The 25,476-nt window shown below is 39.6% G+C and overlaps 1 protein-coding gene across 1 annotated transcript in view; it reads left to right on the forward strand.

The window, feature by feature from the left end:
* Positions 1-217: 217 nt before the first annotated feature.
* The window catches only part of DPP4 (dipeptidyl peptidase 4), a 41,602-nt gene continuing 16,343 nt past the window's right edge, over positions 218-25,476 (forward strand). The window contains exons 1-17 of the mRNA XM_039700862.1: positions 218-277; positions 1,144-1,627; positions 9,905-9,994; positions 10,564-10,658; positions 10,781-10,855; positions 12,819-12,871; positions 12,974-13,046; positions 14,159-14,279; positions 14,680-14,840; positions 16,631-16,734; positions 20,072-20,201; positions 20,347-20,391; positions 23,384-23,488; positions 23,591-23,658; positions 23,844-23,897; positions 24,358-24,482; positions 25,422-25,469. Of these exons, the coding sequence (XP_039556796.1) occupies positions 218-277; positions 1,144-1,627; positions 9,905-9,994; positions 10,564-10,658; positions 10,781-10,855; positions 12,819-12,871; positions 12,974-13,046; positions 14,159-14,279; positions 14,680-14,840; positions 16,631-16,734; positions 20,072-20,201; positions 20,347-20,391; positions 23,384-23,488; positions 23,591-23,658; positions 23,844-23,897; positions 24,358-24,482; positions 25,422-25,469 (1,891 nt within the window). The remainder of the gene's footprint in view (positions 278-1,143; positions 1,628-9,904; positions 9,995-10,563; positions 10,659-10,780; positions 10,856-12,818; positions 12,872-12,973; positions 13,047-14,158; positions 14,280-14,679; positions 14,841-16,630; positions 16,735-20,071; positions 20,202-20,346; positions 20,392-23,383; positions 23,489-23,590; positions 23,659-23,843; positions 23,898-24,357; positions 24,483-25,421; positions 25,470-25,476) is intronic.

The raw sequence follows: 25,476 nt of genomic DNA on the forward strand, positions 1-25,476 counted from the left end.
GTTGATAAGACAAACAGATGCACAGTATACCAGACTGATATTTAAGTGGACATTCTGAAACATTGGTCATGCATCTTGCAGCACACAATGAGATACTACTTTGAAAGGTAATGTAAAACACTGTCATTTCACTGTGATTTTACTTTATAGAAGTTCTCTTATCTACTGAGAGATTAGTGATTAGCAAGCTGTGAAACTGCAGCAGGTTGGATGCTGCATGGTAAATGCACTGTGCTTCCTGGAGCCACTGTCAGGGCACATTAATGACTTTCCTAAGGTAACCCAATACAGCCAGCACAGCATAATTTTGTAACTAGTACCAACTGCTACCTTCAAGGAGAATGGTATACAACAATGAGAAGAACATGTTTGTACCTAGATGAAGTCTAGAGACACATCCTTAATGTTTGTAAACACTTTGGTTCTACTAAAGGAGATTTTTTTTATCACAAAAAGCTATTATCCCACTTCCAGACACAGTTTGCTTAAGAAACAGCAGTAAAATATTAAATGCTGTGCTCCATCTGCAGAAGTAGAATGAAGGAGCAGGCAGCATAACCTTTCTGAAAGCTTTAACAAGTTCTTTGAAGGCAAGACGAAGAACATTTGCTATTTCCCTTGACTTGAAATCTTGCTTCAGCAGATCATATACTTTTTCTGTTACATTTCTCAACTCGTAAAATACCTGCATCTGTCTCTGGTAGCTCCTAGTGTTCTGCAATTAGAGGAGGAAAATCTAACATGGATAAAACAAAAAGCATGACTTACTATTATCTTTTTGGAGGCTAGAGCTCTTAAAATAATGTAGAAACTCAGACAGTTTTTTTAATAACTGGTAAGACTCAGATTTTTAAACAATCAAAAGCTTTGCAGTTTTGATTTACAGGTTATTCTGTCTTTTCCAACAGTTTATCCTACTTTCTCAGCACATGCTCAAAACTCCCATTGGAAAGGGAATTGTTTTATGTCATAAACAAGGGCATCTTCACTAAATTTTAAACTTTTATCCTACACTTCCATTTTCTGGTCTTAATTTAAAGACCCACTTAGCAGACTTACACATCTATCTCCAGTGCCAAAAAACTATAAATATAAGCCCTTCCTGCAATTTTATCAGGTTTTTTTTCATGACTTGACTGTCAGAAAGGGAAGTTCAAAGAGCAGAAACTTAACAAGTATTGCCGGCGTTATCAAAACATTGGGAGTTTTCCGTCAGCGTTCGATGGCACTTCACTTCTGGGCCGTTATCTGATTTCCGACAGAAATCCCCGCGCTGTCCCAGGTCTCTGCTCTGCCGCGTACAGCTGTGTCACCGCGCTGCGGGGCTGCGAACCGACGGAGAAAGCGCCGCTCCAGCCGCAAAGCCAGCGGAAAGCCGGGATCTTGCACAACGCCCATTGCCTGCCGCTCCCCGGCAGCCGCCCCCGGCCCCCGCCCAGGCGCCGCTCACGAGGAGAGCCCCGCGGGCAGCGCGGGGGCTGCGGAGCCACAGCGCGCCCGGCCCGGCCCGCGGAGCCGCGGCTGACCGGACTTCTCTTGCAGAGCTTCCTGAAGTGGCTGCTGGGGATCCTGGGGGTCGCCGTGGTGGTGGTGGTCATCACCGTGCCCCTGGTGCTGCTCACCCGCCGTAAGTGCGCGGCGCGGGGGAGGGGGCTCGGGGCTCGGGGCTGGCGGCGGCCGCGGGGAAAGTTGTGCGGAAAGTTTTGCCTCAGGGAGCGGGGTCCGCTGAGCTGCCGCTGCCGGGTCCTGGAAAATGGGAGGTACGGCCGTCTCGCCAGAGAGGGTGGGGGGCGCGGGCACCATTGAAAATCTCTTGTTTTTCTTGTTTGCCTTGATAACAATTAGAAGCATTGTCGTTTTCACCATTTTCTGTTCTTATTGTCGCCAAAGGCTCTCGAACCAGCAGTATACTGACAATTACTCAGTTTCTCTAGAATGTATTGAAAAGATGATATTCCCTCTCATTTGCTTTGTTTGCGCAACTTTTGTCGACACCATTGAGTTAAATTATATAAACAGCACAGTTACAGAGGTCAGAAAAGTACAGAAAGGTTCGGAATGAGTTTTTGGACTCTGACCAGTTAGCACTTTCCAGGTCACCCTTGCAGCTCTGGATGTTAATGTGAAACAGCATTAAATCCTGGTCAAGCCATGCATTGCTTTCAGCTGGTGGGACAGAGCTGCTCTCGTTTTGTGCTCTTGTGGTTAACAGCTGAGCATTATGTACAGCCACAGCATACTCTGAGGGAGGCTTTTCTAGACTGGACCGAGAAGTGCACCCCAAAAAAAGTGAGGATGTGAAAGTGGATCTTGAGGATGTGTTCGGAAAATGCTCATGTGTGCACAAATTTGGGGGGTTTGTCGTGTCGGTTAAAGAGGCGGAGTTTTGTCACTGGCGCTCCTGTGGCATAATTTACATTAAACTGTTTTGTGGTTCAGCTCTATTAATATTAATGCCAATATCACAGTCATTCAGAACTGGATTTTCAAAGTCCAGATATCTGAGTTACATGCCTTCTAGGCTGAAACTTCCATCAGTGGATGCTCAGTCTATTTTCTCTTATTTTGGGCAGCTTTTTGCCACTTATCTCAAAAAAAAAAAGCAGATTTTTGAGGTGACAAAAAATACTCTGAATTTCACAAGTGGGGAAGAGCAAGAGAAAGGGTCTTGATAACTTATCAGATGGATGTGTGCAGGCATAACACCTAGTGAAAGAATTCAGTATGCAGGCCTGAACTCTGCTGAAGAGTTCGTACTTGTCTATCTTGATGCCAATGCTGTGTCTTACTGTAAATAAAGTGGGTTTTCTTCTTTCATGAATTGTAGCATAGGAGTTCTTTTCCTCTAGAAGTGGCTGCAATTCAAGATCAGTCATTCAGTTACATAGCAAATTAATTTTACTTCAAAGAGGCATTTCTGTTCTATGATACACAGAATACCATCATGCTGTCAGCCTTGGCTTGTGTCCTTTGGTTGTAAAAGAGTAGAACAGTGTGTCAGACTTCTTACTGTTGGTTCAAATTAAGGCAGAGTGAACACACCCAGGTAGTTCATTAAGTCCTCTATATAAAATAATGATTGAGATGGAGTGGTCCCAGTTAAAAATCTTGAATTCCTGTCCCTTCACAAATCAGGCCAGCAGTAACATCTGAACAACTGTGACCATTGAGTTTGGGAACTGCAGAGTTCTTTTGAATTTTTGACTGTAGGGTGCTTAACAGATGTTTTCTGCTAGCTGAGAGTGTACAGGTGGTGTACTCATAAAGTAGTAATTTATAGGTTAGAACAATCACTAGTTTGATTATATGGCTTTTATAAACAACCACAGGACACGAGTCAGCTAGGGATGCCTCTTGGGCCATGCTGGTGGTTGAGTACAAAATGAAAAGTGATAAAACTGCTTTGGGAAGGAGCAGCTCATGTGCCTGTGACCATGTGAAATCAAAGTCTGCACTGATAAAAATCCCTGTAACTGCAGTCAAATAGTTTTCCTTTCATCCCAATGGTTCAAGCATTGTACAGGGAGTGAATATGACAGTTATTGATATAAACAGATAATTTTGAGTTTGAATTTCTTACCTTTGGTCTGCAGCTGTGCTCCCCGACATGCTTCTCAGTGTATTTTCATTTCATAAGCTTAGTATTCATGCAGCACATAATCAGTTTGATAAGTGTTCTCCAGTGCAGTGAAAGGTGGTGGAATTTTGCCTCTCCAGCAGAGTTCTGGCTTGCAGGCCTTGCAAGGAGAACTTCTGCTTCTCTTCTTGCAGACACTTAGAATGGACATATAGTGAAGACTTAAATTTGTGGAGTAGTTCCCTTATGTGAGGTGCAGCCATTTACCTGGAGGGTCTGCTGCCAGAACTCTGTACAAAATTCTATATTTCATTTAGACCCACTACCTATTTTGGCACTTCATTTTATATTTAATAACCACATGGGGCTATTTTCATCAAACAGTTTAATTTCAAAACAGCGTTGGGGCTTGTATTTGAAGTCTGTTGATCAAAGCATTGTTGTGCTTTGAGCTATCCAACAGGTGACTACAGCAAGAAGTTGTTACGCTTAAAACATGAGTATTTTATAAAAAAAAATTGGTCTATTTGTTCATGATTCACCAATTTGTTTACACTTCTCACAATTGGTTTTTTTTTCTTCTCTAACCTTCCATGCAAAAGACAGAATGAAACATCCCATGTCCATATATACCTTTACCACTTCTCTGACTGCTGGTCTTGTTGCAGCTGGGCAGGAACACCAGGAGTGGGAGGATGAGCAGCCAGTGCTGGGAGCAGGAAGGAGACAGTGCAGTATTTGCTGTTGTTTTGCTGCCATGAGCAAGTCAGAGACAGCCTTGGAGGGAGGGTCCCACACAGCTGTTTCTTCACTCACTGGTGTAATTCTCTAAGGGTGAGATATTCACTAAATGAGAATCTTTTGTGGTCATTTGATAGAAATGTGCCTAGGAGAGTCTGGAAGAGCACAGCACCTCTTGGGAAGTTAATGACCTTAAGGTGCCTGAGAGTTCTGTGTGAGTCTGAAGAGATAGGGAATGCACACGTTTTCCTGCTACGTGTCCTTGACTTCTGTAACTGTCATTTAACTCAGTTATCTACCCTAATTCAAATGTTGAGTAATATAATATAAAACCCTATTATCAACAGTAGATTGCTATCTATAGAACACTTCTGCTATTATTTCCTTGCTTTGTATGAGATGGGGTAAATTTGAGAGAGATTCAAGAGCTATGATTTACCAAGTTAATGATTAAATCCCTCCAGGGAAGTCTCTGCAGCCCCATAGAGTGCCTTTTGGATTAAATGCTCCAGGAGGTGTCACAGCACCCACATTTGGTTGTGGTCTCTCCTGAATGTCCTGTATTACCTCCTGGGTATTGGATAGAATTCTGGATGAAGTGAGCCTTTGGCCTGAGCCAGCACAGTAGTTTTTACCTGCCTTTTTTTTTTTTTTTTTTTTTTTTCTGGAAATCAGGTCTCTAACTGTCACATAGTTAACTGGGGGCTGGAGTATATAGGAGGGGGGAAGAGTTGGAAGAGAAATGGGGAAACAGCAGATTTGGAAAAGCTACCCTGAAGTGTCTTTTACTTTTCTGACCACTGAATCAGCCAGGATTCCCTTGCATCTTTCCCACTGCTCCTAAATTACATGCTTTGATTGCAGATCATTCTTGCTCTTCTGCCTTCACTCTAAAATGCCAATAACCATTCACCTTTTCTGTTTTGTATAATTTCTGTATCCCTTTCTTGTTATTACTGAACATCATGCTTGCACCTGTCTTTCCCTTTATGTGATTTTCCTGTCTCTTTCAGTAGTGGTGAACATGCAGTAAACCTTCCATATTACTGCTTTTACAGTTTACCATGGTTTAAAGTCCATTCGTTTCTTGCCCCTTTTCTTTTTAATTTACACATGGAAGTTAGGAAAATATACCTGGACACTGGGGAATAACCAAAACATATACCAAAAGTAGTTTCTCAACATGGTCCCATTTTGGTATGGTGATATGTCATGCCATAAACCTTACACAATTGTTAACTTCTTGTTTGCTTTACACCTGTCCTGGTTTTGGCTGGGAATCAGGTTATTTTCTCCTGGTAGCTAGTCCAGTGCTCTGTTTTAGATTCAGTATGAGAATAATGTTGATAACACACTGATGTTGGCTGTTGCTAAGTAGTGCTTACTCTTGAGTCATGGACACCAGTTTCCCAGGCTCTGCCAGAAAACAGCTGCACAAGGAGCTGGGAGGGAGCATGGCCAGGACAGCTGACCTGATCTGGCCAAAGGAGTATTTCATAACACATAATGTCATGCTCATATAAACTGGGGGATTGGCTTCCAGGTGCCCATTGCTGCCGGGACAGGCTGGACATTGGTCAGTGGGTGGTGAGCAAATTGTATTTTGCATCAGTTGTCTTTCCTGGGTTTTATTCCTCTTGCTTTGCTTTTCATTACAAATATTATTACTTTTATTAGGAGTATTATATTTAGTTTTATTTCAATCATTAACTGTTCTTATCTCAACCTATGGGTTTATCTTTTCCTGATTCTCTTCCCCATCTCCACCGAGGGCGAGGGAGGAAGGAAGCGAGTGGTACTTAGTTGCCAGCTGGGGTTAAACAATGTCAACACCTCACACCTACAGAGACCAACTCAGTTTTTCTCTTAAGAGAGGGTGGCATATTAATAGGAAATTCCAAAATTCAAGCAGAATTATCAACTTGTATGAGTAGTACTTATGTAAATGTTTAAGAGACTTCTTTGCAGGACTTACATTTTTACTGTTGTAACAGGGGTATTATGGTGTAACTATTTCTAGTATATGATTATGACAGTGGGAATACAGATATACTGTCAGGAGTCACACCAGGGTAGAGATGAATCATAGAATCATTAAGATTGGGAAAAACCTCCAAGATTGTCAAGTCCAACCTTTGACTGAACACCACTTTATCAACTAAACGTAGCATTCTGTCATCTCTTAAACATTTGAAGGGATGGTGATTCCACCACTTTCCTGAGCACTCCTTTCCAATGATTAACCACCTTTTCAGTGACAAAATTCTTCCTGATGTCCTACCTGAACCTTCTCTGGCAGAGCTTCAGGCTATTTCCTGCTGTCCAGTCACTGTCTGCCTGGGAGAAGAGCTTGCCCCCACCTGGCTACAGCCTCCTCTCAGGTAGTTGTAGAAAGCAATACCATTCTCCCTGAGACTCTTCTTCTCAGGCTTCACACTCCCAGCTTCCTCAGCCACCCCTCACAGGATTTGTACTCCAGACCCATCACCAGCTCCATTGCCCTTCTCTGGACACATTCCAGCACCTCCAAGTCTGTCTTGAATTGAGGGCCCCAGAACTGGACAGATCATTCGAGGTGTGGCCTCACCTGTGCCAAGTACAAGGGAACAATCACAGCCCTGCTCCTGCTGGCCCTGTTATTCCAGACACAGGCCAGGATTCCATTGGCCTTCTTGGCCACCAGGGCACACTGCTGGCTCGTGTTCAGCCTGGTGTTGACCAGCACCCCCAGGTCCTTTTCTGCTGGGCAGCTTTCCAGGCACTCTGCCCAGCCTGTGGTGCTTCCTGGGGTTATTGTTACCCAGGTGTAGGATCTGGCACTTGCTGAACCCCAGGCAGCTGGCCTCAGCCCATCGATCCAGCCTGTTCAGATCCCTCTGCAGAGTCCCCCTGCCCTCCAGCAGGGCAGCACTCCTGCCCAGCTTGGTGTTGTCTGTGAACTTAATGAGGATGAACTCAACCCGCTCATCCAAAGCATTGATAAAGATTATAAACAGAGCTGGCTCCAATTCTGAGCATTGGAAGTTAGTAATTTGGAGTTAGAAAAATAAGTCTGTATGTAGAACTGTTGAAAAAGAAAAATAACAACAAAATGCAGCCTCTCTGAGGAACTAAGAGTGAAAGAAGCTGTTTTGCTAAAATATAAACATCCATCGACCTGTATACCATATTCAAAGCCAATAAAATGCTCTTGAATATCAGCAATTACTTTATTCTGTCAAAATAAACCTGTTTGACCTTTCTTTTCAAATGGAATCTGAACAATAAGAACCAAAATTTGGAATTCAATGTATGTTGAATATCTCTGGTCAGTGGCTCAAAGTGGATAAGTAAGAATATACTGGTAGTGGCCTACCTTGTAGATTAAGAAAATGCTTCAACTAGAACTTCTATGACTGTACCCTTACAGCTTGGCGTGTGTTTTCATATTCAGATACTATGTGGAAGGTGTTGACAGAAAATGAAATTTTAATTTTATACATAGCCAACAAATCTTAATAGTGGCCTGATTTTTAGTAATGAGACCTTAGCAAAATATGTATGTCACCAGGGAGAAAAACATTCATCAGTTTGGAAAAATCCCTAAACCTGTTCATCAGCCACCTGTCTTAAATTGCTTCTCCTTTTCCAAGAGAGAGTTTGTTGCTTTCTGAAGCCCCTCTGATTGAAAATGACACTTCCTCGATTAGGAAGAAGTCATATTCCCAACTAGACAACTGTGTATGAATATTAAATACCCACTTGTTCATAATCCATCAAATTAAATATTCAGTTAAATAAATAACCTGAGAAATTAATATTCTCACAGAAACTTCAAGAGCAATAAATCCAGCCTAGTAATTTTTTTTAAGAGTCACATTTCAAATGGTATGGGGCAAGCATTTTTTAACCTTTTCTGAGCATTTTAGGCTAAAATCATTGTTTGTTACGTCTCTTGCAGTGGTAGCTGTACAGTCTGTGCTGTATATATACAGTTATCTTGTCGTCTGTAAATAAGAGAAAAGCCGTGATAGCTGATATAAATGTCTTCATGAGCTGTTCCAGATGTCACAGGCATCCAACCTGCAGAAAGAGAACCTGCAAAAACTGTTGTGAGGTGTTTTTTCTGTGTGTGTGTGTCCCCAAGGACTTTGCTGTCTTTCTTCTTCAGCATAAGGAAAGTGAAGGCAGTCTGTTTAAAAGTATCCAAAAGACTGGGGTCTCAGAGCTGATAGGGGCAGGTTGGCACCTTGGCTGATCAGTCACTATGTCTGTACTTGGGTGTTTTTATAGGTTGCTTTTATTTTGGTCTTTTGATTTAGCCAGTTGAAATTAAAATTCCTTCCTTTCTGGACCCTGTAGGTAAAAGGCTATATACAGGTAGATGAAGGTAGATTTTAGGTTTCCATTAAAAAAAAAAAAGTCAGGGAGGATGCAGGGAGAGAATTGCGCACCTGAATTTAAAATCTCTTTGTTTTCAGAGGAAAAAAATCACAAAGACTCACAGACTGAGTTGTTGTTGTTATTGTGTCACACTTTGGAAGCACTGCAAGCTGTAAGAAAAAATAATTTACGTAGAAGCTGACTGCAGCTGAAGCTGATGACCAAAGTCATTAGCTTAACTAGATTTAAAGTTTCACTTGGTCTTTTCAGACTAACCCAGTTACTTGGCTTTAATTGTCCCATCAAAATTGTAATGCTAAAAAAAGTAGCTTGTGCACTGCAAGCTGTAAGAAAAAAATAATTTACATAGAAGCTGACTGCAGTTGAAGCTGATGACCAAAGTCATTAGCTTAACTAGATTTAAAGTTTCACTTGGTCTTTTCAGACTAAGCCAGTTACTTGGCTTTAATTGTCCCATCAAAATTGTAATGCTAAAAATAAACATAAACATACCTTGGTGAAAATCACATCAAAAGAGGGATAAATATTTAATCAATTATTTCATCATAATCTTATCAGGAAGTTTGTTGTTTTTTTTATTTTTTTATTCGACCTTCCCTAAATATTTTACTGCTTCTCAGATTTTTATGTTTTTGGGATTTTTTTATTTGAGACATTTCTTAAGGATTTTTATTTGAGACATTGAGCTTAAGGATAAGCAAATTATTCACAATTGTAGCTATTAGCAACTGGGGCTTTGCAGTTTTGGGTTTTTTTTTATTTGAGACATTTCTGAAATTTGAGCTTAAGGATAAGCAAATTATTCACAATTGCAGCTATTAGCAACTGGGGCTTTGCAGTGAACTTCCTAGAGTGAGCATGGGGAGAAAGGCACAAAGATCACTTCTTCTCAGCTTTTGAGGAGTACATGTTTGCTGAGGTAAGAGGGCCAGAGGTCTTCTGGTAATTTTTTTCACTGTCAAAAAGGTATTTTCATTTCCATGAGTTTGTTGAGTGACCTTGCTGACGCTGCTTTATTTTATGCTTGCTGAATTTACCTTGCAATAAAGTTTTATTGCCTTCCCACTGCTACTACTTTAGAGATGGTTAGCTAAAACACCTTAATTACCAGCAACAAAATTCCACTTAGTAGCCAGGTTAAGAAGCTGGGGTGGAACAATTTGCAGGAAAGATCAGAATCTCTCTTCTGTCTGTTTCTTTCAGAAGAGACCCCTTCAGGAAAAACGTACACTCTACAGAATTACTTGAACAATGACTATGAGTACAAAACACATAATTTGGAGTGGATTTCAGGTAATTCATTTATACATACAACTTGAATGTTAAGAAAATGTACTACCTTCAGCAATGTACCACCTGCTGTCACCTCGTGCTGAGGTGACTACTGTATTCTGAAAAAAAGTCAAATTATTTAATGGTGCCATTATAGAATGGCACGTAGCTCAAAGGGTTGGTTCCCTGTTTCCCTTAGAAATGTGCTCACGTTCATGGCAAGTTATATTCACCTACTGCTAAAAGAGCATACTTACTTCTGCGCTTTAGGGTGGAAGCATGTTACCCTCTGAGGTGTGTCAGCTTCCTGTGCTTTGGGCTGCCAGAGACCAGGGAGATGCAGGCTGCTTTTCCTTCCAAGCATGCCTAGTGCCCCAAGGAAAGAGATGCTAGAGGTGGATGCTGTGGGCTCCACGACTACATTTTGTGAACATTATTGTGCTAAAAGCCTTCTTTCATTATAGGATTGGGAAACACAGCATTAACCAGAATTTTGGGATTTATTTCCTGCTTAAAAGCATAAAGGGCAAATAGAAGTAACTGATGAGGATTTTACTTACTTTGTGTTGGCATCTCTCTTGTGCTTTTAGGAAATCAGTATCTTCACAAAGCAGATAATGGGGACATCGTGTGTATCAGTGCTGACAACGGAACAACCTCAGTAATCCTGGCAAATACAACATTAGTATGTTGACTTATATGTGATATATGCAGACATTGGGAAAGGTATTGGATTTCATATTTTGTACTGCATAGTCTTTGGAATCAGTGCTTAATGTGTTTCTTTTGCCCTTCCTTTGCTGACAGGATGAGTACCAGGCAAGCACTGTTACATTGTCTCCTGACCAAAAGTTTGCTCTGCTGCAATACAGCTATACAAAGGTACAAGTGCACTTTACAGCTGAGGATGAAACTGGAAAATAAAGGTTTGGGAACAACTGAGAGGCTGAGAGAATGTGAGGGAAATGCAGGAGGATGGATGAATGTGATGAATGTAAGGGAACAGTCAAGTTGAGCAGGCAGGAGGAGAAGAGACTGATATTATCTGTGAGCCTGGCAGAAGAGAGTTGACTGCCCGAGGAAAAAAAAGCATCTGGATAAAAAGTGAATGTAGGGTTATTGCAAGGAGAACAAGGCTGGATGGTTTATCTGGGAAGGCAATCTAGGAGAGTAGATAGGCATGGCTGTCCCAGGAGTTGTGTGGGTAAGGAGAAGTGATGAGTAGATATGCTGCTGTACATCTGCTTGTATATGTGTGCTATATATATATATATGTGGTTATACATTGTGGTGGTGGGAGGTAAGAGTTTAAAGCTGAGGTGAATGAAAATCTGCATGTGCTTCAAAGAAGGCTTGTGCTTGGAGTGGGCTTGTGTGTCCCTGTTGCCTCCTGTCAGCAAGCACATGAAAAGCCTGCAGCAGAATGCCTCATCCTGGCACGGTGCTGAGCCGTGCAACAAAGGTCAACCCACGTTTATGCCAGGTGGCATGAAAACCTGCCTCTGTGTGCCAATTGAGAAGCCTAATGGTGGTGATCATTTGCTGTGCAGTTTGTGCACTGAGAAACCACTGACTTTGTTGTTCTTTCCTTTTTTTTCTAGAGGGGTGCCTGTTCTGTTTGTAAAAAGTTCAGTGCTAACTTGTGCAGTGTACAAATACCTGAGCACTGTGTCACTGAGCACTGTCTACATGTCCTGGCCTTGCAGTCCCAGAGTGGTTCTTGAACTGTGCCTGATGCAGTCTATGCACTCAGTCATCAATTTTTTTTCAATTTTAGCTTCCGTGCTGGATCCTCCTAAGCCAGTTAGCTTTTGTTTTTCTGAATTGTTCAGAAGTGTTTGGCTCTTCACTACATCATTAGAGGCCACAAAATGCCTAATATTTACTAGCCACCCTACACATCCCCTCTACTTCTAATTTATTGCTCTGTAATATTTTATTTGTTGCATTCATAAGAGTTAATTTTGTTTTAATGCTGAAGCAAGATATTTTAACCTTTATATAACAGTGTGATTGAAAGTTCTGTTATTATTAATCTTTATTGCAAAGAAAGAGAGTAACAAAATGAATCATGAGGATGTAGACACTTGTTATGTAATAGCCATCTGGCTGTGTAGTACTAAGTTGTTGGTTTTTATCTTCATACAAATATCCAAGAACCCTCTTAGAAGGGAGCATTATTGCAACATGTCAGTGCTGTGAGCTAAATCAAACCTCTCCAGCCTCACAAAGTGAACATGTTTAAATGTGTGTGCATTATCATCATCATCTTTCTCTCCGTTAAGTGCCCACAGAGTGATACAGATCTCAAGAGGCAGATTTCTCAGAGAAGGGTTTTATTTCTATGGCAATATGAATGGGAATAGGTCACCCTGGTACTGGAGGAACTGCTACACACGTACTGCTGGAACTTGTGAGAACTACTATAAAATAAGATGCTAGGTTAAATAACACAACATGAAAAATGAGACAGAAAACAGCAAATGAGGCAGTAAAGCACAAGGAGGAGGATTAACTGCACGCTGGCGATAATTTGCCATGCGGCTACAAGCGTTTCTGAAAATCTGCAGCATCTCTGGCATCTGTAGCTCTGTCCTTAATCAGTCAATGGCCTCAGTCATAGTATTTAAGTGATGACCCCAGAAGAGTGGAAATTCTTTAGTCTTCCCTTAAACATGGTAGGGATCTGTTAGCCTTGTATGTTCATTGTGCTCTCTCTATCTTGATAAAAATCACAAGGTAATTTGGGGGTAATTCAAGGGTAAATTTAGGGGTAATTCAAGCTGCAAGAGATGTGAAACCTGGTGAAATTTATTTTCTTACTATTAAAATAATTATTTTGCAGTTGTGGAGGCATTCCTTTACAGCTTCGTATCACATCTATGATTTCAGTAGCAGGTCAGTAATTTTTGCACGTAAAATGTTGTTTTAACATTCATTTTGCCCTGAAATGTCATTTCACCGATTTATCTTGGCTGCATTTTGTTTTTGTTTTTCCAGTTCTATCTTAGATGATGGACTTCTACCTAATGATACACAGTATATATCCTGGTCACCTGTTGGTCATAAACTGGTTAGTAAAGAAAAATAAAACTTTATATAGAGTCATTTTCATACACATGACATGGAAACTCATGTTGTCTGTACCCTTGAGGTTTTGGGACTTTCCTACTGCTAGGTAAGGTAGCTGAACTAGTTTCAAAATTGACTACTGTAGCTGGAAAGATTCCAAAGATCCTCTTTGTGTTTTGTTTTTGTCCTTTAATGAAAATGCATTCCTGAAAGTAACGAGTGGCCCCAGCAGTCATGAAATGCACAAATGCACAGGAACTTTGTGTTTTTACAGTTGCAGACAGTAGCTCATCCCTTTCAAAGACAGCAGCTGTCTGTCTACAGCTTATAACTGTCTATTTAATCATTACTGTGTGATTTTTATCTCCTAATTACACAAAAAATGATGAAGTATGGAGGCATGTAATGGGATTAGAGGATTAAAATCTTTCTTGTTCTCTTTCCCACTGTTTTCTTCCACCCCTCCTCTTCAGTCCATGTCAATGGTGCCAACCACCACGTTTGCAAGGCTTGTGCCTTCCTGGTGTTGAGCGTTAGACTGCCACAGGAGAATGTGGTGTTCATTTATTCTTATTGCTTAGTGAATTTGTATGTCAATTATAAAGACCAGAAACAGAAGCAAAGGAAGTTGAAAAGAGTTTCTGCATCTTGGAGCAAAGCTCTGGAATAAAACTGTGTTGTTCAGTTATCCAGGGGTGATTAGGGAGGCAGGTGGCAAAAACTAGAGTTCTGAGTGCTGCTGAAGAAATGTACCATCTTTGCAGACCTATTGGCAGCACTGAGGCCCCAGTGAATGTTTTACCGAAGCCCTGATAGTTATGAAGGAAAATAAGTTTGTATTTGGGAGAAAATTAATTGCAAGATTTTTAAAACTCGATACAGTAGTCATGTCACTTTTCGTATTTGATTTGGTTTTTTGCATCTTGGCCTGGAGTTATATTGCTCACCCTGATCTGTATTAGTATTTGCATTAGTAATTCCAAGTTTGTTAAGTATCAAGGCTGTTTAGTGAGATGCTTTTTGTCATCTGTTGTAAATTGCCCAGTAGATGAAATAAAGAAAGGAAGTAGGATTTAGTGTAATAGTAATTGTTATCACAATGATGTTTTGCAGGCATATGTTTGGAATAATAATGTTTATGTAAAAGCTTCACCAACAGCAGAAGCTGTGCAAATCACTCAAAATGGAGAAGAAAATAAAATTTTCAATGGAATACCAGACTGGGTTTATGAAGGTAACTACATCAAGCAAGTTTTACTTTCCATTATTATATGAAAACTTTGGTTTATTGTAATTGTTATTTCATTCCTTACCACTGAAAAATTCAAAATAGTCAAACTCCGTATTTTAAAAGAAACATGCATCCTTATCTGGGCTTAATACCTGGCTAGTGTGAGGATCTAAGAGTATATATGAGTTTGCCTAGTTTGCACTGTGTCACTGGAAATTTTAGTGTCTCCACATGATAAATTATAAACATTGGTCTAATGTCTCATTTCAGAACTCCAACAAACAGTCTGTATTTTAGTATCTGAACTTCAATTTTAAAAAATCCTATTAAAAACTAATGAGAACAGCACCTAGGATAGAAGAACTTATCAATTATAACTTAAATATTTTTGCATCTTTTTCAGAGGAAATGTTTGGCACTCATTCTGCTATGTGGTGGTCTCCAAATGGCAATTTTTTGGCATATGCATCCTTTAATGATACAGAAGTCCCTCTTATAGAGTATTCCTTTTATTCTGAAGACACCTTGCAGTATCCAAAGACCATTAAAATCCCATATCCCAAGGTCTGTGTTATTTATTAAACATGTTTGTTCTGTAGTTTCATTAAGAGAGTAGTCTCATTTAATCAGTTCCTGCTAATGAAAATATTGTCTGTCTCTCCTCAACAGCTTGCTGTGATTACTCTTTCTGAAGTCAACAGCATCTGGCAATGTTAAAGTATTTTATTATCTCCAGGGGAAAGAAAAAAGAGGGAAAAAAAGTATGATTTAAGGTTTTGTTGTTTCACTATAAAATTTAGAGGTAGTGAGTAGATGTTGAGATAAAAAATCTCACAGGAAGCTAAGCATTAGGCAGATGTACATTAGGTTAGGGCTGTGCATGGTATTAATAATGGAATCTTCTTCAGCTAATCTAGCACGTTTCTGTATTGAGAGGAAGAAGAGGAATCTGCTAAAGGAGTTTGTTTACCCACACCTTAAGCTCTTCCAGTTTTAGCTGTGAAAGTTTTAGTGCAAGGAGCTGCTCCTTCCCCCTCCTCTCCACATGATTTATGCCCACTGCTCGAGGCACAGTTGGCACTGGGCTGAACAGGGTGAGAGTCAAAGTGCTCTTGTGGGTTCCTCCTCCTTGTGGGGAGGGTTTCATATTTAATACAGGACTTACCTGTTGTTTGATGTTATACAGGATTTTGATTTATCTAAGCAATGCACTTAAGACTTAAAGCAAGTACAAATTACACTTAGAGTACAACAATTGCAGCACCCTGCTGAGTGTCAAACATGTTCTCATAGTTGGCCTCCATAATACACTCACCATCACAGTGCTGGGCATCCCCATTGCTGGGAAGGAATAGATGGGTTGAAATCATCTCAATTCCATCATTTTAGTTCTTTCTGTTCACCCCTGGGTTTTTATTCTCTATATTGGCTTAAGGCACCAACATGCCCTGCCTGCCCCAATCCATGATGGTCTGGCCATCCCAGGAAGATATTTTCACTCTTGATTAACGGAGCAGGACAGATGATACAGCCAGGTTATTGCTCATCTGGTACAGCTGCCTGGTGGAGAAATTGCCCTCTTAGTGCCAAGCTCAGCTTTCTCTGCAGCAGCTGTGGTCAGTCCCTACCCTTCCCAAAGCTCCTGGAGCATGTGGCCTCTGCCTGTGCCCTTGGAGCCTCCCCCAGAGGGGTCACGGGCAGCTGCAGATGCTCTGTCCTGAGCAGGGCCCTGAGAAGAGGTGTAGGTGTAGAATGACGTGCCAATCTAAATTACACGTTTTATTACAAACCCCTTTTGTTTGGAATATTGCTGACTTCTGGAGGTGGATCAAGTTTAGCTACCTATCTGTTACCATGAGGACTTGGCTGGTTAACCACAGGAGAGGCAGCCCTTCCTGACACATCTCTTTTGCTGTCAGCAGCATTACACTAGAGATAGTGCAGTGCATGCTGCAGTCACAGCTTTGATTGGGATATAGGCAGCTGTGATATGATTAGTTCATGTAAGGTGCTGCTTCCATGGAGAAGCATTTTCCTGTGTTTTAGCAATGGATTTGATTCTCTCTAGGTACTGTGTGTGGTACGTAGGATGAGGTCTGGTCAAATACAGCAAGCCCTGTGATTGTTTCTAAATGTAGTAGTCTTTTTTATCTAGAAACGCATAACTAACACTTCTGTGTGAAAAATACAAAGGATAATTTATGTATCAATCCTGCATTTAGGAACTTGTCTTTTCACGTTTGCAGTTGGTTGGTTTTACCTTTCTGTCTGTAGTAACTTACTCGTCTATAATTTCAAACACTTCACAAAGAATATTCTCTCTTCAAAAATACAATGAAAAATTTTATTTTTAGGCAGGAGCTACAAATCCAACTGTACGATTCTTTATTGTGGATACCACATCACTTCCAGCTTCTCGCCCTTTTGAAATTTTTCCACCTGCAGAAATAGAATCAAGGTGAGAAATTTTGGTTAAATATTTGATATTTGATTGTTTCTTTTGATGGGAGAGGAGGAGCTTTTGTATGTGACCTCCCTGTATTCAGTGTATATGGCAGTTTTTCCCTGTAATGTGGCTCTGGTAGCAACAAGATTTACCAGAGAAAATCTGCACAGAGATTATCCTCCTAGTGATTATATATAGATGGCATATTCCATGTATGTTATATTCAGAAAGTGACAAGTTCTTGGCTCATCACATTCAGTGGAGTCTAACTATGGTGAAGTCATTTCACAGTACAACTTTAATATGAGCAAGTTTTCGTATAATCAAATTATAATATATGTATTTCTATTCACTGGAGAAAAAAAACCCAACAAAACAAAACCTTAATGGTAAGTGAAGATTTGATTTCATTGGAAGCAGACTCCTTGCTAAGGCAAGGTATCATGGTTGTCTTCAGATTTATACTTAAAATGTTTGTTTTCTTTGGGAAGATGGTGAAAATCAGCACCTCTCAGAGTAAATGGAAAATTGTATTCCTCAAAATGCCACTGGAAATGCACAACATGATATAAGTGTATTTTGTAAAGAGCAGCTACATCAATTTAAAGTGCATGCACACAATTTGGTATCCCAAATCTTGGGTTTTGTTTTTTTTTCTTTTTAACAGTATTGTAGAAATGTTTTAGAGGTTTGCACTTAAAAACATGATGGGTATGAAAGCACAGGTTATACTGATAAACCAGAAAAAAACAAAGGTCTGTTAGCTTATGCATAAAACCAGCATTTTATACGTGGGGGCCAAAAAGCTATAACTGGAAAATCAGTACTGTTCCATTTCAGCCTCACCACTCAGTGTAGCATCCATGTGTTAACAGAGATGCAAGCTCTTATGAATATGTTGTTCTTTATCCTTCCCTTACAGTCACACTGCAATAGCTGCATGTTAGATAGCTGTCGTGCCTTGTTTTCCTCCAGAATTCCAGTGCCTCAGAACTAAAAGCCCTTTACATTTTGCTCAGTACTGCTAAGAGGGTTTTTTTACCTTTTGTTAATACCTTACGGAAGCTGAGGCGAGGAGAATAACCATCACCTACCTTCCAGCCTCGCACCCATCTGGCTAACAGAGGTGTGGGTTACATGGAGTCCATCCATTTTAAAATTGATTTGCCACTCAGTTACTCAGGATTAATACAATATAAATCTTGAATAATGAGTTCAAGGATAAAAATTCACTCCTTCTCCCAGTGGCTGATTCAAATAATGGCCAAGTCTCACTGTATGTGTCCTGCAAAAGTTGAGGTGGCCAGAACGAGTCTTGGAGAACTTTGCAAGAGCAAAGGTACACAAGTAGGAAAAGATGAGCAATGTGCAGTGTTGCTGTTGGGTTGGATTTTTGTCTGGAAGTGCAAAGTATTGAATATTGACATTGTATTTATATGTACACCACTGTATGACAGGAAAGGTTAGTTTTTGTGATGGAAAATTCTATTTTTACTTCCACTGAGCTAAATTTTGAGCAAAACTGAGTTTGAGTTGGTGGCATATCTCACTCTGCCTGCCTGATTGGAGATGTTGAGGGACAGTGCCTCAGCAACTAGTTGTCTGCTACAGCACTATCCAGAGCTTGGATGAGCACCAATTTTACCCCTACATATGAAGGGGACACAGCTCACTTATGTTGCAGAGCAAGAGTTTTATTTGTAAGAAAAACTGCCAGAATCTGGAATGGCAGTGCTTTGCCATGTGATGGTACTTGAAACCTGACACTCTGCTTGAATGACCAGCATGAAACCCATCCAGCATTTAAACACTGGTTTTGGCACCATGGGTACAGGAGGATGATGGGAATGGGTTCTTCTTGTCTAAAATTATCTATCCTAGAATAAGCTGACTTCTAAGTAGAGTAGTTTGCAGAGTATCCCTTTTCAGCAACAAATGAGGAAGGGCAGTGCAAAACTACTGTACTTTATACTTGAGTTAATTGCAGCTTAGTTAACCTTTTGTGTGTTGTTGAGTACTGAAGGTGCATTCCCTGTCTCATGGGAGAGATAGTTCTTGTAATGGTTTGATAAATTAGATTTGTTTTGTTTGTTTTCCTTGTAATGTTCGTCTTGTCTGATTAATGATTTATAGTCACCAGAATTGTTAACAACTCTCACTTTGAAGGAATGAAAATTGTGGGACTAATTCCCCGTATACAAAACAAGGGAAACCACTATTATAGCTACAGGAAAAATGATGCTTTATGTTTATTTGTTTTTCCCAAACAAGCTCCTGCAAACTCAGTGGCAGTCGCAATTAAATGACCTGCTGACGTCCCCGTCAAATATAAATGCAGAAATAAACCTTTTCCAAACATGAATTTGAAACTATAATCTAGAAATAAATCTGAAGGTTTTTGATAACCAGTTGACATATTTTTAATCCATCCACACTAATTGTAGTGTTTCCTTCCCCAAACTGCAGTGATCAGAAAGATACTCTTATCACAAAACTTCCCACACATTTTTGTTAACTAACTTTGGGGGAAAAGGGAACATGAACTTGGAACTAAGTCAAATGTGCAAATTATGGTTAAAAATGTATACTTGCCTTGGAGGGGAAGTTTGTTTTATTTTAGTTCATAAGGCTTCAAGGAGATAGGAAAGATCTAAAATAAGAAAAGACAGTACATCTAACAGATCGTTATGGTAAACAAAGCCACTAAATTTTATGTGGTGCATTTTTTAAATTAATATACAGGAATATTCATGAAAATCGAGTTTCTTTCTGATACTTCATCCTTCATGTCAGCTGGGTGGTATTCTGAAGATGAAAGTAAAATATTCAAATAGTCATATCTGAGTTTGGTATGATCTCTCCCTCCACTGTAACTACAGAAATAACTGCTAAATTGAACAAAAGTATCTAGCATTCAGAAAATAATTACAATCAACCAGCTTCAGGCAGCTAAGGATAAAATTGCTTCATCTAAGGCATATACAACTTAATATTCAGGAGAATTTCCTCTAGATGCACACAGTACAAGATTTATGAACAGCCTGGAGTAGCTATTATTTTATGCATTAGAGAATAGCTGTTAAAATTTAATTGCAGTCTTTCTGGAAGTGGGTTTGTATGAGCCATCTAATTCTTTATTGTATCTCTGAAAATAACCAAGACATCTACTAGCAGCAAAAACAATTGATGAAAAAATGGCTCAATTACATTTGCATCATTGTTTATTGTTGAAGAGTAGATTGAAATGAAAATAGCCAGATGAGTCTCATTCAGTGAATTGCTGAATGCAATTGTATGGTATGCTATTATAGAGAGGATTTTAAATATCTTATGTTGTTGCTGTTTTCAGTGATCATTATTTGAGTGTTGTAACATGGGTGACAGATGAAAGGATTTGTCTGCAGTGGCTCAGAAGAATTCAGAATTTTTCAGTCCTCACAGTCTGTGACTTTGAAAATGCTACTTGGTCATGTCCAAAGGTAAGAGAAATTAGGCTGGAGAGTTGCAATGGTAGATGAAAGTAGAAAGAAGTAGAGTATATCTGTATGTTTATCTTCATAGAAATAAAGCCTGATGTAAACTAAACATAATTGTTGTGGGATTGTTTGTTTTTCTCATTCTTAGGAAAAACAATTTACTGAAGAAAGTACAACTGGCTGGATTGGCAGAGTGAGTATTCAATTTCTAAACTGCTACATGATAAATAATTCTGATAATTATGAAAATTGCATACAAGCCTGTTGCATTTTACAGTGCCTCTTGTGTGTAGGTGCAATCCTCTCACTTGCTGTGTTCTACATGTACAGGAAAAAACGATCTCAAATGTCACTCCATGCCTGGGGTTAAGGTTAATTTTTTTGTGGGTAATGGGTTCTGAACTCCCAGGCTGGGCTGACAATGAAGTATGGCTAGAGCTCTAATCACGCCCTCTGTGACTTGTGCATCTGGTTGACAGAAGAGGTTATGGCTTTAAATTGAACGAGCAGGCTCAGATTAGGTGTTAGAAAGAAATTCTTTCCTAGGAGGCTGGTGAGGCACTGGCACAGGTTGTCCAGAGAAGCTGTGGATAATACCCCATCTCTGCGAGTGTTTTGGACCAAATTGGATGGGGCTTTGAGCACCCTGGAAGGTCTCCCTTCCCATGGCAGGTGGGTTGGAACAGATGAACCTCAAGGTCCCTTCCAACCCACGCCATTCTATGATTCTATGATTTTATGTTCAGCTTACCAAAAGCATAGTGCCCTTTCCAGACTCTTTTCTGCTTCTGACCTTCTGCTTTGGTAGCAGTAGGTAGGGGGGAAATTCAGGAGCCCAGATTCAGAATTCCCTTTGTTCTGAGGAGTTGCCAGCTATTCTGGTTTACCTGCTTTCTGGTCTTTCTACTACCTCCAGAAAGATCAGGGAATAAAATGTATTTAGAAGTGTATTCTGTAACCGTTGAATCTTATTGGAATAAAGCCATAGAGGACAAAAGTAATGGTCAGTGTATCAGGTTGCAACAAACCATTCCAGGTTTTAATTGGGGCTACTCATGTATTTATTTTTCCCCTGCATGAAATATCCACTGAAGAGAAGTGGGGACAAGATGAATGTAACTGGCCAGACTAAAATTTTCATGCACCCTGCCAAGCCAGCCGCTACTGTCTGGATGATGCTTTCCAAGCTGCCTCTCAGTCCTTTTGTACATGGTAGGGAGTAGGCACCTAATGAACTACACAGAAGATCTGGGGGAAGTGAAGCAGAGATGCAAAAGTTCAGATTTGGAGGGAGAAATGAGTTTCAGAGTTTTTGATGAGAACACAGAGTACACTTTCCACTCCCGCATTTTCCACACACTGATTATGCTTTAGTCACTAATTCACTTTTGAAGTCAAAAATGAAAGTTTAAAGAAATGCAAAGAGGGAGGCAACAGCAGGGATGAAATCATCCGCAGTATGAAGATGAGAGATCAACCCACCTGCTGTCAAATTTGATATGGAAAGGAAGGCCTTAACGCTGACACATTTTGCTTCTCTGCAGCAAAGGCTTCACAATTAGACAATGTGATGATCAAGCTGCAGACTTTGTAAACAGTTGTGCAAAATGAGAGGGCAAAATGCAAGTCTGTGCCACTAAACTAGGTTGTTGGTTTTTTGTTTCTTTTAAAGAGACAACCCACTTCTTAGGAGCTGTTGGAAGAAATGATAATCTCACTGTACGATTCTTGGATTTGAGAAATAGAGAGTAGGGAGGACTAAAGAGGGGATAGGATAGGTATATTTACTCCTTTTTTTTTCTTTCCACCTCCTTAGGGATGATAAAATGATATTTGACTTATAAGGAATATCTTTATACATTTGCAAGATGTATGTATGCACATACTTATGTATAGAAAAATTTAAGTAAATTATCTCTGTGTGTAGAATACAGAGATCTAGTCCTCTCTTTGTATCTATAATATTTTTTATGGGTTTTGGGGGGGAGACCTTTTTAGGTTTTTTGTTGGTAGTTTTGATTTGGGTTAGGTTTTTTTTTTGTTTTTGGTGTTTGTTTGGGTTTTTTTTTAAATAGAGATTAAATTATGTTTAAATGAAGAATGCTCAGAAAAACCTGCATTGCTGTATAAGGCTTCCAGGTCATCAGCTGTTAGAGCTTGCTAGTTGAGTTAAAGGAAAGTCACACTTTGAAAAATAAGGGAAAAGCTAGCAAAATATTTGTCAGATTACTTTTTGCAAAAATATTGCTTGGGAACAAGGAGAGGTTATTTGGAGCACACGGTTAGAAAGACTTAATTTCTGTCACTGCTTTCCGAATGACCGGAGGCAAACCACTTCAGCATTGTTTCACCATTTCAAGATGGGTGTAACATCTCCGAGGCAGTTACATTGTGTCAGTTGCCTAATTAGCATTTAGATCCTTTGGGCATTTGTCACAGAAATAAGTTTTATTTCATTCAGCTCAATTTCATTCCTCTCTTTTTTCCTACCATATGTAGCACATTCAAATGGCAGTCAATAGAAGAAATTGATTCATTTCTGTCACTCTCAATTCATAAATGGATAATTACTTCATGAAAATATTATTCCATTTTGAGTTCTCTGTCATTCTGTAATCACCTACTTGCTAGCAAAATTTCCTCTTGGAAAGCAGCTTGTGGTTTTTTTAAATAGAGCAGGACATTTTTCACTGATAAGCTAAAAAAAATTGAGTTCAGAGAATTTGTTCACAAATATGTGTTTTAAAATGGTAAATTCAAGAAAAACATGAATTTGCAAAATTTACATTTTTATAGGTTACAGCTGCATTGGATGGAATAAAACAGTGGCCTTTGAAAGTAGATGTACATATTGTTTCCTAAAATTGTAGAAAACTAAGACCACTAAAAGTACTTCACATTCTGTGGGGGGGAGGGAATTGGGGAGCATAGATCACTGCTGGGACTAGTACTCAGGAAATTCTGCTGCCTAAGGAGCAGGAAAATATTTCAAGTGTGTTTATTTTAAGAGTGATGGCTACAGGTTTCTACCTACTAAGTCAGAAGGCAAAAATGTTTGCAGTACATTCATTGATGCCTTCTTGTAAGCATTGAGAGTCCTGGTTGGAGATATTAAAATCTAAATTTATCGCTTAGGATCTGGAGTTTTGTTTTTTGCTTTAATAGACATCTCTCTTATGTTCAAGTTTCAGCCATCTGTCCCTCACTTTGCACCCGACAATGCTTCCTACTACAAAGTCTTCAGCGACACAGCAGGTTACAAGCACATCCATTACATAAATGGCTCACAGGTGAGGAGTATTGCCTAGGACAGCCACTGCTGGCTGGTGTTTCTCCTGGTGATCGAGGGGTTTCATGTTCTACTTCTTGCCTTGCCTTTTCCCCTGCTCCAGGTTCCAGTAGCTATTACTTCAGGAGAATGGGAAGTAATCAGCATAGAAGCTGTAACTGATAAATTTTTGTAAGTATCTGTAAATAAGGTACCTCTTCATATCATAAGGGCTGGTAACAAGGGTCTAAGCAAGCACAGAGAGAGGAGAGGGAGAAGGTTTTTAACTTACTAAAAATATGATCTAAGCATGTCAGATTTTTTTTAATATTATACTGCAAATATTTTACTAAAACCAGTATGTTTTGATTTTTTAGATACTACATCAGTAATGAAAATAATAAAACACCAGGAGGAAGAAATCTTTATAAGTAAGAAATTCTTTTTTCTGTAGTATAAGTAAAATTTTTGTTAATGAAAAAGAGAAACTTCAAGAAAAATCACTGAAAACTTAAAGATTCATATGTTCAGCCTAATGTGGGATAATCTTTAAGATATTTAATGAAAAGCAGTGTAAGAGTATAAACTGCAAAATAATGGAAATCTTTTTCTATAAATTCAGTTATAAAGGGAAATTGTGAGAAGAAACAACCAGTCCTCAAGCAAAAAAAAAAAACCCTAAAAATAACCTTCATGCTTTTTTTCCTATTACTATAATTTCAGTATTAATTGAACTCAGAAGCTGAAACTCTATTTTCTCTAGTTTTTTAATCAGTTTCTATCACTTCCAAATTTTAACATTTTTTATTCAGCCATCTTACTTTAAAAGCATATACTGCTTTAGCATAGCTTAAAAAAATATCTCTGAGATAAAGCTCATTTACTTTGCAGAGTGCTCTTGGAAAGCAGTCCAAAATTTACTAAATGTGTTAGCTGTAATCTGGATGAAAAAAGATGCCAGTATTATTCTGTGTCCTTCAGCAAAGACACACAGTATTATCAGCTAAATTGTCTCGGTGAGTATATCTCGAATTAATTGACATAAACATGACTCACTGATTAGTTGGGTGGTGAAGTTCACTTCGTCAGGATCTTGATATGTACTGTGTAACAATGATATGTGTTGATAACATTGGATAAATGTATTGGCAGTGGAAAAACATACTGCCTCCTAGGCTCAAAAGTACCTTGACAAAAATTACTGGGATAAAACTTGTTAGTTCTATCTGTCAGTGGACCTGAAAGAGCTGCAAAACACTCCTGTCCACCGTGCATCTCCTCGAGAGATGTATGGGGAGCTCTGCCTGCAGGAGGAATTTGGAGGCTCTGAAAGTGTGACAAGCAACAGACAGAGCAGTGCCTTATGTAGGAGAATAAAATTGAGATAGTGCTGGTCAAGAAGAAAATCCCAGTAATGTAATCATAAGGTAAGCAGAGGGACTGTAGTCTGTCTGTGACCTCTGAGTGCTCCTGCCACATAGTACAAGGGTTAAATTAATCCAAGGCTGGGAAAAATAAAATTGTCTCCAAAATTACTTTAAATTTAAGTGTATGCTGCTTTTTAACATGCCAAGATCTTCCTTAATTCATGGGCTAGAAGGACAGGCAGTAGACAGAATTTTCTGTCAGACTGTAAAAGTGGTTGAAGACAGCTGCTGTGGTTCCTGTGACAAGGTTTCCTGACGGCCACACCATTGTTCACAACCAAGGCATGGGCTTTGCTAAAGAGGAGAAATTCTGTTCTTCAGTGTCTCACAGTCATGTGGTTCATCTCTGAGTCAGTCTAAACATTCTGTGGGATCCTGTGGCTTGAATTTGGGCCCTGCTAACCTAAAATTTAGCTTGAGCATACAAGTTGAGGGAAACAAGTTATGAGCTTTTATGATTCACCCGTTTCCAATTACTTTACAAGCAAGCCAGCATGCAAACATGAAGGTTTTGTGCCCTGTTAACAGGTCCTGGCCTGCCCAAGTCTACCCTGCACAGAAGCACTGATGATGAAGGTATGGG

The sequence above is a fragment of the Passer montanus genome, unplaced genomic scaffold (assembly GCF_014805655.1).
Source record: "Passer montanus isolate IOZ18808 unplaced genomic scaffold, ASM1480565v1 scaffold1, whole genome shotgun sequence".
NCBI classification, from domain to species: Eukaryota; Metazoa; Chordata; class Aves; order Passeriformes; family Passeridae; genus Passer; species Passer montanus.